Here is a 14,732-nt window from a genome sequence, read left to right as displayed (position 1 = left end):
ACAAAGCAGACGGAAATTCCAAATAGTCTTCATAATGTCCACAGAAACATGTCAAACGTTTATAATCATTCCTCAGGTAGTTTTTAAAATATATATTTCGACAATATATCAACAGAGTGTAGGTTTTTTAATATCAGCAGGAGGAACAATGGCGGCTTTACTTACTCTGTAGCGCAAAAACTCACTCTGAGAGCCCCCACCTATCCACTTACGCAATGTGATCTTTCACGCTCATTTTTCAAATTAAAAGCCTGAAACTATGTCTAAAGACTTTTGGCACCTTAGGGAAGACAGAGAAAAAGGAATATGGTTGACATTCCTTTAAATGGAGGATAGGAATGCATAGGAACAGAAGGGTTTCAAAATAAGAGGCACTTCCTGATTGGATTTTCCTCGGTTTCACCTGCAATATCAGTTCTGTTATACTCACAGACAATATTTTGACAGTTTTGGAAACTTTAGAATGTTTTCTATCCTAATCTGACAATTATATGCATATTCTAGTATCTGGTCCTGAGAAATAGGCCGTTTACTTTGGGAACATTATTTTTCCAAACAAAAATAGTGCCCCCTAGCTTCAAGAGGTTAAAGCAGGCCATGCATCCCTGTGCCCAAGGAAGCGAAGGTAACCTGCCTAAATTATTACCACCCCGTGGCACTCACATCAGTAGCCATGAAGTGCTTTGACAGGCTGGTCATGGCTCACATCAACAGCATCTTCCCGGACACCCTAGACCCACCCCAATTCACATACCGTCCCAACAGATACACAGATGATGGAATCTCTATTACACTCCACACTGCCCTTTCCCACCTGTTAGAATGCTGCTCATTGACTACAGCTCAGCGTTCAATGCCATAGTGCCCACGAAGCTCATCACTAAGCTAAGGACTCTAGGACTAAACACCCTGACGGACTGCCCCCAGGTGGTAAGGGTAGGCAACAACATGTCTGCCACACTGATCCTCAACACTGGGGCCCCTCAGGGGTGTGTACTTAGTCCCTTCCAGTATTCCCTGTTCACTCACGACCGCGTGGCCAAACACCACTCCAACACCATCATTAAGTTTGCTGACGACACAACAGCGTCAATAGAGGATTAATCACCGACAACAATGAGACTGTCTATAGGGAGGTGGTCAGAACTGGCAGGGTGGTGCCAGGACAACAACCTCTCCCTCAATGTGAGCAAGACAAAGGAGCTGATCGCAGACTACAGGAAAAGGCGGGCAGAACAGGCCCGCATTAACATGGATGGGGCTGTAGTGGAGCGGGTTGAGAGTTTCAAGTTCGTTGGTGTCCACATCACCAACGAACTATCGTTGTCCAAACATACCAAGGCCGTCACGAAGAGGGCACAACAAAACCTTTCACCCCTCCTCAGGAGACTGAAAAGATTTTGCAAGCTTCATGCCATCCAGGACCTATATAAATAGGCGGTGTCACAGGAAAGCCCAAAAAATCGTCAGAGGCTACAGTCCCCCATCTCCAAAATATTGCAATTTTTTTAAACAAGCCTTAGAAAATGGGATGCAATTTCAGTTTAAGCCACCTGAAAAGGAACAAATACAAATAGTGGTTAAACTCAAATATACTAATTGATTAATCTAAAAAAAAGTACAATCTTCATAAATGATATCAAAAGCAGACATATGGAAATGTATGTTCTACCCAAAATTAAAAACAACTAATTTCAGCATTACCACAAAAATGGAAGAGGCAAGTGGAAGGCGGGAAAATTACCGAACTTGCTGTCGGCCTTGCATGAAAGACCATGCAAGGCCAAATTGCTTCTTTGGGAACGGTGGGCAGTAGCTTGGATGAATAAGGTGCCCAGAGTAAATGGCCTGTTACTCAGGCCCAGAAGCTCAAATATGTATACAATTAGTAGATTTGGATAGAAAACTCTGAAGTTTCCAAAACTGTTCAAATAATGTCTGAGTATAACAGAACTCACATGGCTGGCAAAAACCTGAGAAAAATCCAACCAGGAAGTGGGAAATGAGGTTTGTAGTTTTTCAAGTGATTGCCAATCCAATATCCAGTGTACATGGGGTCAGATTGCACTTCCTAAGGCTTCCAGTAGATGTCAACATTCTTTAGAAAGTTGTTTCAGGCTTCTATTGTGAAAGGGGAGCGAATAAGAGCCGTTTCAACAAGTGGTCATGCTGAAAGCCTTTAGTTGTCTCACGCGTGACAGTCCTTTCCTTTCTAATAACAACGGAATTGTCCGGTTGGAATATTATTAAATATTTGATAAAAACATCCTAAAGATTGATTATATACATCATTTGACATGTTTCTACGAACTTCAATGGAACTTTTTTGACTTTGTCGTCTGGATTTAGTGCATTTGGATTAGTGAACTAAATGCGAACAAAAAGGAGGTATTTGGACAAAGATGGACTTTATCGAGCAAAACAAACATGTATTGTGGAACTGGGATTCCTGGGAGTGCATTCCGATGAAGATCATCAAAGTGAATATTTATAACACCATTTCTGACTTTTGTTGACTCCACAACTTGGCGGGTATTTGTATGGCTTGTTTTGGTGGCTGAGCGCTGTACTCACGATTACCGCATGGTGTGCTTTCACCGTAAAGCTTTTTTGAAATCTGACACAGCAGTTGCATTAAGGAGAAGTTTCTTTAATCCTATGTATAACACTTGTATCTTTCATCAAAATTAATGAGTATTTCTGTAAATTGATGTGGCTCTCTGCATATTCACATAATGCGCCAATGTAAACAGATTTTTGGATATAAATATGAATTTTATCAAACAAAACATACATGTATTGTGTAACATTAAGTCCTATGAGTGCCATCTGATGAAGAGCAAAGGTCAGTGATTCATTTTCTCCATTTCTGCTTTTTGTGACTCCTCTCTTTGGCTGGAAAATGGCTGTATATTTTGTGACTAGGCGCTGACCTAAAATAATCAAATGGTATGCTGTCGCCGTAAAGCCTTTTTGAAATCGGACACTGTGGTTGGATTAACAAGAAGTTTCTTTAAACTGGTGAATAATACTTGTATGTTTGAGGAATTTAAATTATGAGATTGCAGTTGATTTTGGCGCCCTGCAATTTCACTGGCTGTTGTCAAATTGATCCCGTTATAACCGGACTTGAGCCCTATGAAGTTAAAGAAAATTGTGATGAATATAAAGTATATACCAGATCCATTTAAGGACCAGACAGCTGTGCCTAATAAATTGCAAAAAACTTTAAAAAAGAAACGTCCTCTCACTACCAACTGAGTTTAATTTCAGCAAACTTAACGTGTAAATATTTGTATGAACATAAGATTCAACAGACAAAAACTGAACATTTCTGGGGTGAATGACCCTAGCCCTCACCCTCCGATCCAACAGGTCCCAAACATGCTCAATGGGACTGAGATCTGGGGTCTTCGCTGGCCATGGCAGAACACTGAAATCAAGCACAGACCGAGCAGTATGGCTGGTGGCATTGTCATGCTGAAGGGTCATGTCAGGATGAGCCTGCAGGAAGGGCGCCACATGATGGAGGATGTCTTCCCTGTAACGCACAGCGTTGAGATTGGCTGCAATGACAACAAGCTCATTCCAATGCTGCTGTGACACACCGCCCTAGACCATGATGGACCCTCCACCTCCAAATAAATCCTGCTCCAGAGTGCAGGCCTCGGTGTAACGCTCATTCCTTCGACGATAAACGTGGATCCGACCATCACCCATGCTAAGACAAAACCGCAACTCGTCAGTGAAGAGCAGTTTTTGCCAGTGGTTTTCTGCCCATAGGCGACGTTGTTGACGGTGATGTCTGGTGAGGACATGTCTTACAACAGGTCTACAAGCCCTCAGTCCAGCCTTTCTCAGCCTATTGCGGACAGTCTGAGCATTGGAGGGATTGTGCGTTCCTGATGTAACTCCGGCAGTGGTTGCTGCCATCCTGTACCTGTCCCGCAGGTGTGACGTTCGGATGTACCGATCCTGTGCAGGTGTTGTTACACGTGGTCTGCCACTGCAAGGACAATCAGCTGTCCATCCTGTCTCCCTGTAGCGCTGTCTTAGGCATCTCACAGTACAGACATGGCAATTTATTGCCCTGGGCACACCAGTCCTCATGCCTCCTTGCAGCATGCTTAAGGCACGTTCACGCAGATGAGCAGGGACCCTGGGCATCTTTCCTTTGGTGTTTTTCCCCAGAGTCAGTAGAAAGGCCTCTTTAGTGTCCTAAGTTTTCATAACTGTTACCTTAATTGCCTAACGTCTGTAAGTTGTTAGTGTTTTAACGACTGTTCCACAGGTGCATGTTCATTAACTTCTTAGAGATAGGGGGCGCTCTTTTAATTTTTGGATAAAAAACGTTAGTTTTTAACAAGATATTTTGTCACGAAAAGATGCTCGACTATGCATGTAATTGGCAGCTTTGGAAAGAAAAAAAACTGACGTTTCCAAAACTGCAAAGATATGATCTGTGAGTGCCCCAGAACTAATGCTACAGGCGAAACCAAGATGAAATTTCATACAGGAAATGGTCCAGATTGTGAATGCCCTGTGTTCCAATGTCTAATTATATGGCTGTGAATGCGCCAGGAATGAGCCTGCACTTTGTCATTTCCCCAAGGTGTCTGCAGCATTGTGACGTATTTGTAGGCATATCATTGGAAGATTGACCATAAGAGACTCCATTTAACAGGTGTCCGCCCGGTGTCCTCCGTCAAAATTATTGTGTAATCTCCAGGTCCATGCGCGTTCCATTTTCTTCAGAAGAGAAACCAAACTGCCACGAATGATTTATCGTCGATAGATATGTGAAAAACACCTTGAGGATTGATTCTAAACAACGTTTGCCATGTTTTTGTCGATATTATGGAGTTAATTTGGAAAAAAGTTTGCGTTATGACTTAATTTTCAGGGTTTTTCTTACCCAAATGTGATGAACAAAACGGAGCGATTTGTCCTACACAAATAATATTTTGGGAAAAACTGAACATTTGCTATCAAACTGAGAGTCTCCTCATTGAAAACATCTGAAGTTCTTCAGAGGTAAATGATTTTATTTGAATGCTTTTCTTGTTTTTGTGAAAATGTTGCATGCTGAATGCTAGGCTTAATGCTATGCTAGGCTATCAATACTCTTACACAAATGCTTGTTTAGCTATGGTTCAAAAGCATATTTTGAAAATCTGAGATGACAGTGTTGTTAACAAAAGGCTAAGCTTGAGAGCTAATATATTTATTTCATTTAATTTGCGATTTTCATGAATAGTTAACATTGCGCTATGGTAATGAGCTTGAGGCCATAAATAGGATCCCGGATACGGGATTGCTCGTCGCAACAGGTTAAACAAGCTTGGGAAACAGTGTTTAAACCCTTTCCAATGAAAATCAGTGAAGTTAATTGGATTTTTACAAATGCCCTGTGTAGAGTGCAGTCTTTCGGATGGGACGTTAAACGGGTGTCATTAAAGATCCCATGGCACTTATTGTAAGAGATGGGGTGTTAACCCCGGTGTCCTGGCTAAATTCCCAATCTGGCCCTCAAACCACCACGGTCCCCTAATAATCCCCAGTTTACAATTGGCCCCCTCTCCCCTGTAACTATTCCCCAGGTTGTTGCTGCAAATGAGAACATGTCTCAGTCAACTTACCTGGTAAAATAACAGATAAATACAGATATTCGATGTACCGATTCCAGGGCACATGAATTGACACGCAAAACGACGCCGAATTAAAAACTTCTAATTTTTCAATTTTTACAAATTTCTTGAAACCAATAGAACGTTATATAGAGTTGGAGTCAATAAAACTCCTTTTTCAACAACTCCACAAATTTCTTGTTAACAAACTATAGTTGTGACAAGTTGGTTAGGACATCAAGGTATTGGAGTGGCCATCACAAAGCCCTGACCTCAGTCCAATAGAACATTTGTGGGCAGAACTGAAAAAGCCTGTGTGAGCAAGGAGGCCTAGAAACCTCACTCAGTTACACCAGCTCTGTCAGGAAGAAGGGGCCAAAATTCACCCAATGTATTGTGGAAAGGTTTTGGAAGGCTACCTGGAACGTTTGACCCAAGTTAAACAATTTAAAGGCAATGCTACCAAATACTAATTGAGTGTATGTAAACTTCTGACCCACTGGGAATGTGATAAAAGAAATAAACGCTGAAATAAATCATTCTCTATGATTATTCAGACATTTCACATTCTTAAAATAAAGTGGTGATCCCATCTGACCTAAGACAGGGAATTTTAACTAGGATTAAATGTCAGAACATTAATGGAAGCAACAATCTGTCTGCAATATTAAAGCAGATACACCCCCTAAAGGAAAAAAAGTTTTAAAAATGTAAAAATAAATAAATAAATGAAACTAGTTATGTACGTTGGCGAGTTGTGGGGTCAATAAACCAGAATTGGAGGATCCTCAATTATCATTTAAAATCTCAAATTTCCCAACATTTTGGCTTCACAGTAGACTACAATGGCAATGGACAGAGATGTGGATAAAACGCTAACAGTATGTCGCCACTGCTAAATGAGAATACCCTAATAAACATGTTGACACATTAACACCACAGAATACCGGAACAAGAAAAACAGCAACACATCGTCTCCTCTATGCATTCAAACAGCTGAGTATGACCAGGCCAAAGACATTACAAGAGCAAAATGTAGGCTATGTTAATATTTTTTACAGTCTGGGTTATAGCTGCGGATATGCGCCCATTCTCGGTGGTTGAGAAAAGGGGGTTTAAGCACCTCGTAAAAGTGCTCGAGCTACGTTACCACTTCCCTCTTGCACCCATTTCAACAAACAGGTTACTTGCTCTATATACGCAAACCAAAGCAGAAGTTTCCAGTGATTTGCCCTATGCACCATGTGTTGCGCTTACTTAACAGTGAGCCTATCACATTTACCCCGGAGTGGGAGATGTACCTTGGTACAGACGCTTATCTGGCACTGACAGAGGCAGTGTCATAGCGCGTTTGTAATCAAGAGGGAAGTGGATATTTACCATATACGACTGGGAAAAACTCACTTGAACGGCCCTCAAGCTTGTAATTACTAGTGGGAAACTTGTCTGTCATCCTGCGCACCCACATCACCTATTAAGGAAATGGCCTCAAAAACAGTATTTTCGGCAGTTAAATGAAACAGAACATTATTTATAAAAAGCACTACAATTTCTTTACAAGCACGAAAGCTGTACTTTCGGTTGACACAGCTCATTGGCATTTCGCAACGAGTTCAAATCGCATGAATGTATTCCCACCTCCCACATGGTTACAAACACAGCATTGGAGTAGAAACTTGAGGCCCAATCTAACAAGCTGGTCACAACAGACAATGCCAGGAACATTGTGAATGACATCTTTCCTGTGACCCCACAACCGTAATACGTACCGAACGACTTAGTAGACTATTGCACTACACTGTGGAATAAAGTACTGTATTGCACTGTTCTCGGGTCACACTTACTCAGCCACACCCTCTGCTCGCTCACCGCCCTCCTCCTCCTCGCTGCCAGGGGACCTGGCTGGCTGGGGTGTCTGTCTGTCTGGTCCTGATGACTGAGAGGCGGTATTGGGGGCTGGAGAGGGGGTAGGGGTGGTGGGGGTCAGGGTGAAGGAGGACCCCTCTCCAGATTGGGGGTCCTGGGAGGGGGTGTGGCAAGGGGCGGGTACGGACTCTGCTGTGGTGGCGGAGTCTGATGGGGAGGGCTGGGCGGAGTCTGAGGAGGTGGGGCCAGCAGAAGAGGGGCTGGGCTGGAGCTGTGGAAGAGCGCGAGTGTCAGAATCAAATAAGATACATGGGTCACACACAGGCATGCATGGCATGACACACTTACCCTGAACTCTTTGCCAAATTTCCGTAGCTCCTCCAACTGTGTTCTCTGCAGGACTGAGGGAACTAAGAGGGAGAGAGAAAATATTTTTTACAAAAGACCCGAGATTACGGAAAGGACACGGACCAGTCAAATGGAGAAAGGAAGCACTGACCTTTGCCGCTCTTGCCGTCTTGAGGGCTGGCTGGGCCTTCTGTCCTCTCCTTAGCCGCTGAGCTTAGGATCTCATTCACTGAAAGCGAGAGAAAAAGAAAGCAAGAGACAGATGGAGAGATTAAGAGGTAGAGAAAGGAACAGAAATCATAAAATAAACAAAAAGAACTTCAATAAATGACAATTCTGTAAAAAGAAAATTGTGTAGTAATCATCCTCCTCACCATCCACAGTGAACAAAGGGGTGGGGCCAGAGGACTTAGGTGTTGCCGAGGTGATCGAGGAGGAGGAAGTGTCCAGGTAGGAAGGGCCAGCCAGAGCGGGGTCGTCTGGTTTTGGAGAGCGAGAGACTGCGGGGAGAGAAAGAGAAGGGAAAAGGAGAGGTGAGGGTTGTGAATCGTCTAGAATATGAGTGTCGGAAATGTGCGTTTGTGTGCACTTACAGATGAGGTGTGTGTGTGTGTGTGTACCTGCAGGTGAGGACTGGGAGCTTGGGTTGCGCAGAGTTCGATTGGTCTGTACGGATCTCTGGGCTTTGGGGGAAGTTCTGGATGACACTGATCCATAGAAAGAGCCCAATTAACACTCAATATATCCCAAAACTCCCACACACTTCCCCCCTCAATATACTCAAACAGACAGAGGCCTTACCTCCGTTGACAGAAGAGCGCGAGGTATCAGCCAGAGCTTGTGGATGAGAGATGGAGTGAGGGATCGGGTGAGAGGAAGAAGAGGGGGTAGGGCTACTGGGCTGGCCCGGGGGGCTGGCTTGGGACTGGTGGGGAGAGTAGGCGCCCCTGATGGACAGCGGGCTGCACCTATCCGAACCCTGGGATGGTCTAGAGGAGCCGGGGACTCCTGTTCGATTGGGTATTGGACCAGACGCTCCTCCCCTCAGGCTGCTGGGGGAGACGCCCATCTCCCTGGCCCTCTGGGGAAGCGGAATATATTTACCGTCCCTAGAGAGAGAGAGAGAGAGATAAACTGAACAAAAGTATAAATGCAACAATTTTAGATTTTACTTAGATTTTACTGAATAACAGTTCATGTAAGGAAATCAGTCCATTTAAATCAATTCATTAAGGCCAAATCTGTGGATTTTACATGACTGGGAATAGAGACATGACTGGGAATAGAGACATGACTGGGAATAGAGACATGCATCTGTTGGTCACAGATACCATAAATAAAAAGGTAGGGGAGTGCAGTGCTACATATCCTTCGCAGAGTTGATCAGGCTGTTGATTGTGAACTGTGGAATGTTTTCCCACTCCTCTTCAATGGCCGTGTGAAGTTGCTTGATATTGGTGGGAAAACGCTGTCGTACACGTCGATCCAGAGCATCACAAACATGCTCAATGGGTGACATGTCTGGTGAGTATGCAGGCCGAGAAAGAACTGGGACATTTTCAACTTCCAGGAATTGTGTTCAGGTCCTTGCCGCATGGGGCCTTGCATTATCATGTAGAAACATGAGGTGATGGCACGAAAATGGGCCTCAGGATCTCATCACGGTATCTCTGTGCATTCAAATTGCCATCAATAAAATGCAATAGTGTTCATTGTCCGTAGCTTATACCTGCCAATACCATAACCCCACTACTGGGCACCATGTTGACATCAGCAAACCCCTCACCCACACAAAGCCATACATGCAGTCTGCCATCTGCCCAGTTATGCTGAAACCGGGATTCATCGGTGAAGAACACACTTCTCCAGCGTTCCAGTGGCTCTGGTGGACATCCCTGCACGCCCTCAACTTGAGACATCTGTGGCATTGTGTTGTATGACAAGACTGCACATTTTAGAGTGGCTTTTTATTGTCCCCAGCACATTGTGCATCTGAATAATTATCATGCTACTTAACCAGCTTCTTGATTTGCCCCACCTGTCAGGTGGATGGATTACCGTCGCAAAGGAGAAATGCTCACTAACAGGGATGTAAACAAAAGTGAAAAAAATTTGAGAAGAATACGTTTCTGGTGACATGGGAAAGAAAGCTCATGAAAGATGGATCCAACACTTTACATGTTGCAATATTTTTGTTCAGTGCATGTTAGAGTGTTATGTCTGTCTATACAACTGATTGAGTAGCCTACATCCTTGCACAGATGCAGTTCTGTCAACTGTGTTTATGCCTCCATGTATTGAGTTCAGAACTAAGTGTGTGTATGCCTGTGATTCTCCTACGGACTCACCTGCTCCCAGCACTGCTCTGGAATCCAGGGCTGCCCCTTTCCCTCCCCTCGTCTCTCTCTCGGACCACGGCACTGTACTTGTCCTCCTCACTCTTATCGTCGTTCTCCAGGTTGGTGCGGTGACGGTACTGGGGACTGCCCTCAATCTCATTCGCTAGGCGGGCCGCACGTGCCTCCCTCTGTCGGAAGCCATCCGAGCTGCCCCTTTCCAGGGGAACACTGTATGGTGAGAAAGAGAGATAAGACTTCCAAGGTCATTCAAAAACACATGTGAGAACGGGAGATGCGAGTGAATAAGGCTGTGTTCACACAGGCAGCGCAATTCTGATGTTTTTTTCCCCTCACCAATTGGTCTTTTGACTGATCAGCTCTGTAAAAGATCTGTGATAGGTCAAAATACCAATTAGTGGAGAAAAAAAATAAACAGAATGACAGAGCTAAACTCAGGGTCCTGAAAAAGGGACGAAGTGTCTTTCAAAGATCTCATAAAAATCCAAATAACTTCACCGATCTTCATTGTAAAGGGTTTAAACACCATTTCCCATGCTTGTTCAATAAACCATAAACCATTAATGAACATGCACCCGTGGAACGGCCGTTAAGACTAGAGGTCAACCGATTATGATTTTTCAACGCCGATACAGATTATTGGAGGACCAAAAAAGCTGATACCGATTAATTGGCAGATTATTATTAGTTTTTATTATTTTCATTGTTTGTAATAATGACAATTACAAAAATACTGAATGAACGTGTATTTTAACTTAATATAATAGATGAATAAAATCAATTTAGCCTCAAGTAAATAATGAAACATGTTCAATTTGGTTTAAATCATGCAAAAACAGTGTTGGAGAAGAAAGTAAAAGTGCAATATGTGCCATGTAAGAAAGCTAACTTTTAAGTTCCTTGCTCAGAACATGAGAACATATGAAAGCTGGTGGTTCATTTTAACATGAGTCTTCAATATTCCCAGGTAAGAAGTTTTAGGTTGTAGTTATTATAGGAATTATAGAACTATTTCTCTCTATAACATTTGCATTTCATTAACCTTTGACTATTGGATGTTCTTATAGGCACTTTAGTATTGACAGTGTAACAGTATAGCTTCCGTCCCTCTCCTCCCTGGGCTCGAACCAGGAACACAACGACAACAGCCACCCTCGAAGCAGCGTTACGCATCGCTCCACAAAAGCCGCAGCCCTTGCAGAGCAAGGGGAACAACTACTCCAAGTCTCAGAGCGAGTGCCGTTTGAAACGCTATTAGCGCGCACCCCGCTAACTAGCTGGCTATTTCACATCAGTTACACCAGCCTAATCTCGGGAGTTGACAGGCTTGAAGTCATAAACAGCTGCTGGCAAACGCATGAAAGTGCTGTTTGAATGAATGCTTACGAGCCTGCTGCTTGCCTACCATCGCTCAGTCAAACTGCTCTATCAAATCATAGACTTAGTTATAACATGATAACACACAGAAATACGAGCCCCACTTGGACAAAAAAAACAGGGAAAATGCAGCGTGGCAAATTCAAAAAAATATAAAAATACAACGGCTTTTCTGCGAAAGCACAAGATGATCTGATGATAGCACAATAATAATCAAAGTGGGTAGTATATTTCAACCCTGCAGGTGCTACACAAAACGCAGAAATAAAATATAAAACATGCATTACCTTTGACGAGCTCCCTTTGTTGGCACTCCAATGTCACATAAACATCACAATTGGTCCTTTTGTTTGATTAATTCCGTCCATATATATCCAAATGTCAATTTATAAAGAGCGTTTTGATCCAGAAAAATAAGTTTCCAAAATGCGCAACTTCACTACAAAATATTTCAAAAGTTGCCTATAAACTTTGCCAAAATATTTCAAACTACTTTTGTAATACAACATTAGGTATTTTTAAACGTTAATAATCAATCAAATTGAAGACTGGTCTATCTATGTCACACAGGTACAGGATGGCAACAACCTCCGGAGTTACACCAGGAACGCACAATCCCGCCATTAGTGCTCAGACTGTCCACAATAGGCTGAGAGAGGCTGGACTGAGGGCTTGTAGGCCTGTTGTAAGGCAGGTCCTCACCAGACATCACCGGCAGCAACATCACCTATGGGCACGAACCCACAGTCACTGGACCAAACAGGACTCTGCAATGACAGTCGCGGTTGTCTACCAGGTGTGATCGTCCGACTCGCGTTTATCGTCGCAGGAATGAGCGTTACACTGAGGCCTGTGCTCTGGAGCGGGATCGATCTGGAGGGTCCGTCATGGTCTGGGGCAGTGTCACAGCATCATTGGAATGAGCTTGTTGCCATTGCAGGCAATCTCAACGCTATGTGTTACAGGGAAGACATCCTCCTCCCTCATCTGGTACCCTTCCTGCAGGGTCATCCTGACATGACCCTCCAGCATGACAATGCCACCAGCCATACTGCTCATTCTGTGCGAGATTTCATGCAAGACAGGAATGTCAGTGTTCTGCCATGGCCAGCAAAGAGCCCGGATCTCAGTCCAATTGAGCAAGTATGGGACCTGTTGGATCGGAGGGTGAGGGCTAGGGGCCATTCCCCCCCAGAGATGCCCGGGAACTTGCAGGTGCCTTGGTGGAAGAGTGGGGTAACATCTCACAGCAAGAACTGGCAAATCTGGTGCAGTGAGGAGATGCACTGCAGTACTTAATGCAGCTGGTGGCCACACCAGATACTGACCGTTACTTTTGACCCCCCCATTTGTTCAGGGACACATTAAACCATTTCTGTTAGTCACATGTCTGTGGAACTTGTTCAGTTCATGTGTTAGTTGTTGAATCTCACATACAAATGTTAAGTTTGCTGAAAATAAACGCAGTTGACAGTGAGAGGACGTTTCTTTTTTTGCTGAGTTTATATAGACAGATCGACCTGAGCATATACCACAATCAGAATAAGGAGCTGAGGGGAGAATACTCACGTGTACATGGAGAGGCTGGAATCGTAGGTGGACGTGACGCCATACGTCTCCTCGTTAAACTTGAACATTTCGCTGGCATCCCAGCCATTAGACTAACAGAGACAGAAGAACCATCCAGTAAGTGTGTGCCTGTGTCTCACCAAGTGTGTGCATGTCAGTAACCAGGTTTCCATCCAACCATGTCATGCTGATGAATTACTTGACACATAAAAAAACTCAACAAGACCTGGTAGAAACAGCAAATTTGTAGTCAAAATATCCTATTGTCAACAACACTATTTTTTGGTCTGTGAAATTGATTATACATAATTGCGGAGGAAACGCTGTTAGCAATGATATGTTACATTGTTGTAACCTACTACCATCACAACGTATGAAACGTACAGAACCAACAGTAGAGTAAAAAAATGTGATTGAAACACACTGAAATTCTGTTTTTTGTTTGGTACATTGTAATTGAAACAAATATTTTTTATGGGCACTAGGTTATCACGCAGTTTTTTTTTACATCAGTAACAAGTCAGTTTGATAGAAACCCACCTGCGGCAGGAACATTCAAAATGTGTTTATGCAGATTGTAGAAACTGTCGCAAATTGGATGGAAACCTAGCTACTGTGTCTATTCATCTCACTGTGTGTGAGCGCCTCACCGTGTCCGTCTCCAGGTCGAAGCCTTCTCCATTACTGTCCCCTCCGTCCCACCTCTGCAGCACCTTCTCCCGGTGTTCCCCGTTCACCCGCGATGAGCTGATTGCTGTATCTGTGAAAGCATCTACACGCACAAAGCCTAAATTTGAAGGTATGCGTCATCTACTAGGGGTACATAATGCACACACACCTTTGGTTCACCCTGCAATCGGTCTCATTCAGTTCGACTACTACTTAAACACACATCCTTATCTTGAATCAATTTCAGTCACACTGACAACGCACTCTCACTTACCTCTGATGGCGTAGTTGAGGTCCACATCTCGGCAAGTCATTGTGACCAGGTCGCCGGGGCTGAAAATCATGGTGTCTGTGATCTCCTCGATCCTGGGCAGGGAGGGAGGCAAGCCTCCCCCTCCATCACCATCCGCCTCTCCTCCTTCGCTCCGCTTGTGGACAGCGTCAACCACCAGCTCACACTGGAGTAAAAACACATTAGGACCACGGATAAACCACAGAGGTTAACCGAAGAGCGACTACAGGCAGTGGTCAATGTGACATGGGGTGTATTCATTACGCTGATTCCATTGCAAACCACTGTGAGGCAAAACATTTTGCAACGGAAACCATTTACCCCAAAACGTAGAACGGTTTGCAAAAAAAACAAGTTTCTATTGGACAATTTAGGTAGGTACCTCCTGGTGTTGCATGGTATACCGAAACGTCGGTAGTTTCTCGATAGTAGAAGATAAGCTGTTCGGTACTAGATTTATTGTTACTTTCGGTATTTCTGTCAAATGTGTCCAACGGATCAAGCACATTATCAGCACAGCCGACCTCTATTATAGTGAGCACTGTGCCTGCTCCACTTACTCATTGCTAGCCTGCACTGGGAGTCTGGGATGCATCATGTTAGCTCATCACTCATGCTGCACACAAT

The 14,732-nt window shown here is 43.8% G+C and overlaps 1 protein-coding gene across 3 annotated transcripts in view; it reads right to left on the bottom strand.

The window, feature by feature from the left end:
• LOC124037954 (ataxin-2-like protein) overlaps positions 1 to 14,732 on the bottom strand; it is a 32,573-nt gene that overhangs the window by 14,184 nt on the left and 3,657 nt on the right. For all 3 annotated transcript variants that reach the window (XM_046353258.1, XM_046353260.1, XM_046353259.1), the window contains 10 exons: positions 14,088 to 14,271; positions 13,795 to 13,916; positions 13,145 to 13,236; positions 10,190 to 10,408; positions 8,643 to 8,950; positions 8,462 to 8,548; positions 8,216 to 8,341; positions 7,993 to 8,070; positions 7,842 to 7,903; positions 7,472 to 7,764 (listed from right to left, as the gene is read on the bottom strand). In XM_046353258.1, the coding sequence (XP_046209214.1) occupies positions 7,472 to 7,764; positions 7,842 to 7,903; positions 7,993 to 8,070; positions 8,216 to 8,341; positions 8,462 to 8,548; positions 8,643 to 8,950; positions 10,190 to 10,408; positions 13,145 to 13,236; positions 13,795 to 13,916; positions 14,088 to 14,271 (1,571 nt within the window). The remainder of the gene's footprint in view (positions 1 to 7,471; positions 7,765 to 7,841; positions 7,904 to 7,992; positions 8,071 to 8,215; positions 8,342 to 8,461; positions 8,549 to 8,642; positions 8,951 to 10,189; positions 10,409 to 13,144; positions 13,237 to 13,794; positions 13,917 to 14,087; positions 14,272 to 14,732) is intronic.

Source organism: Oncorhynchus gorbuscha, linkage group LG06 (genome assembly GCF_021184085.1).
Source record: "Oncorhynchus gorbuscha isolate QuinsamMale2020 ecotype Even-year linkage group LG06, OgorEven_v1.0, whole genome shotgun sequence".
NCBI lineage: Eukaryota > Metazoa > Chordata > Actinopteri > Salmoniformes > Salmonidae > Oncorhynchus > Oncorhynchus gorbuscha.
Note: the sequence above shows the minus strand (reverse complement) of the source record. Positions and strands in the feature narration are given on the sequence as shown.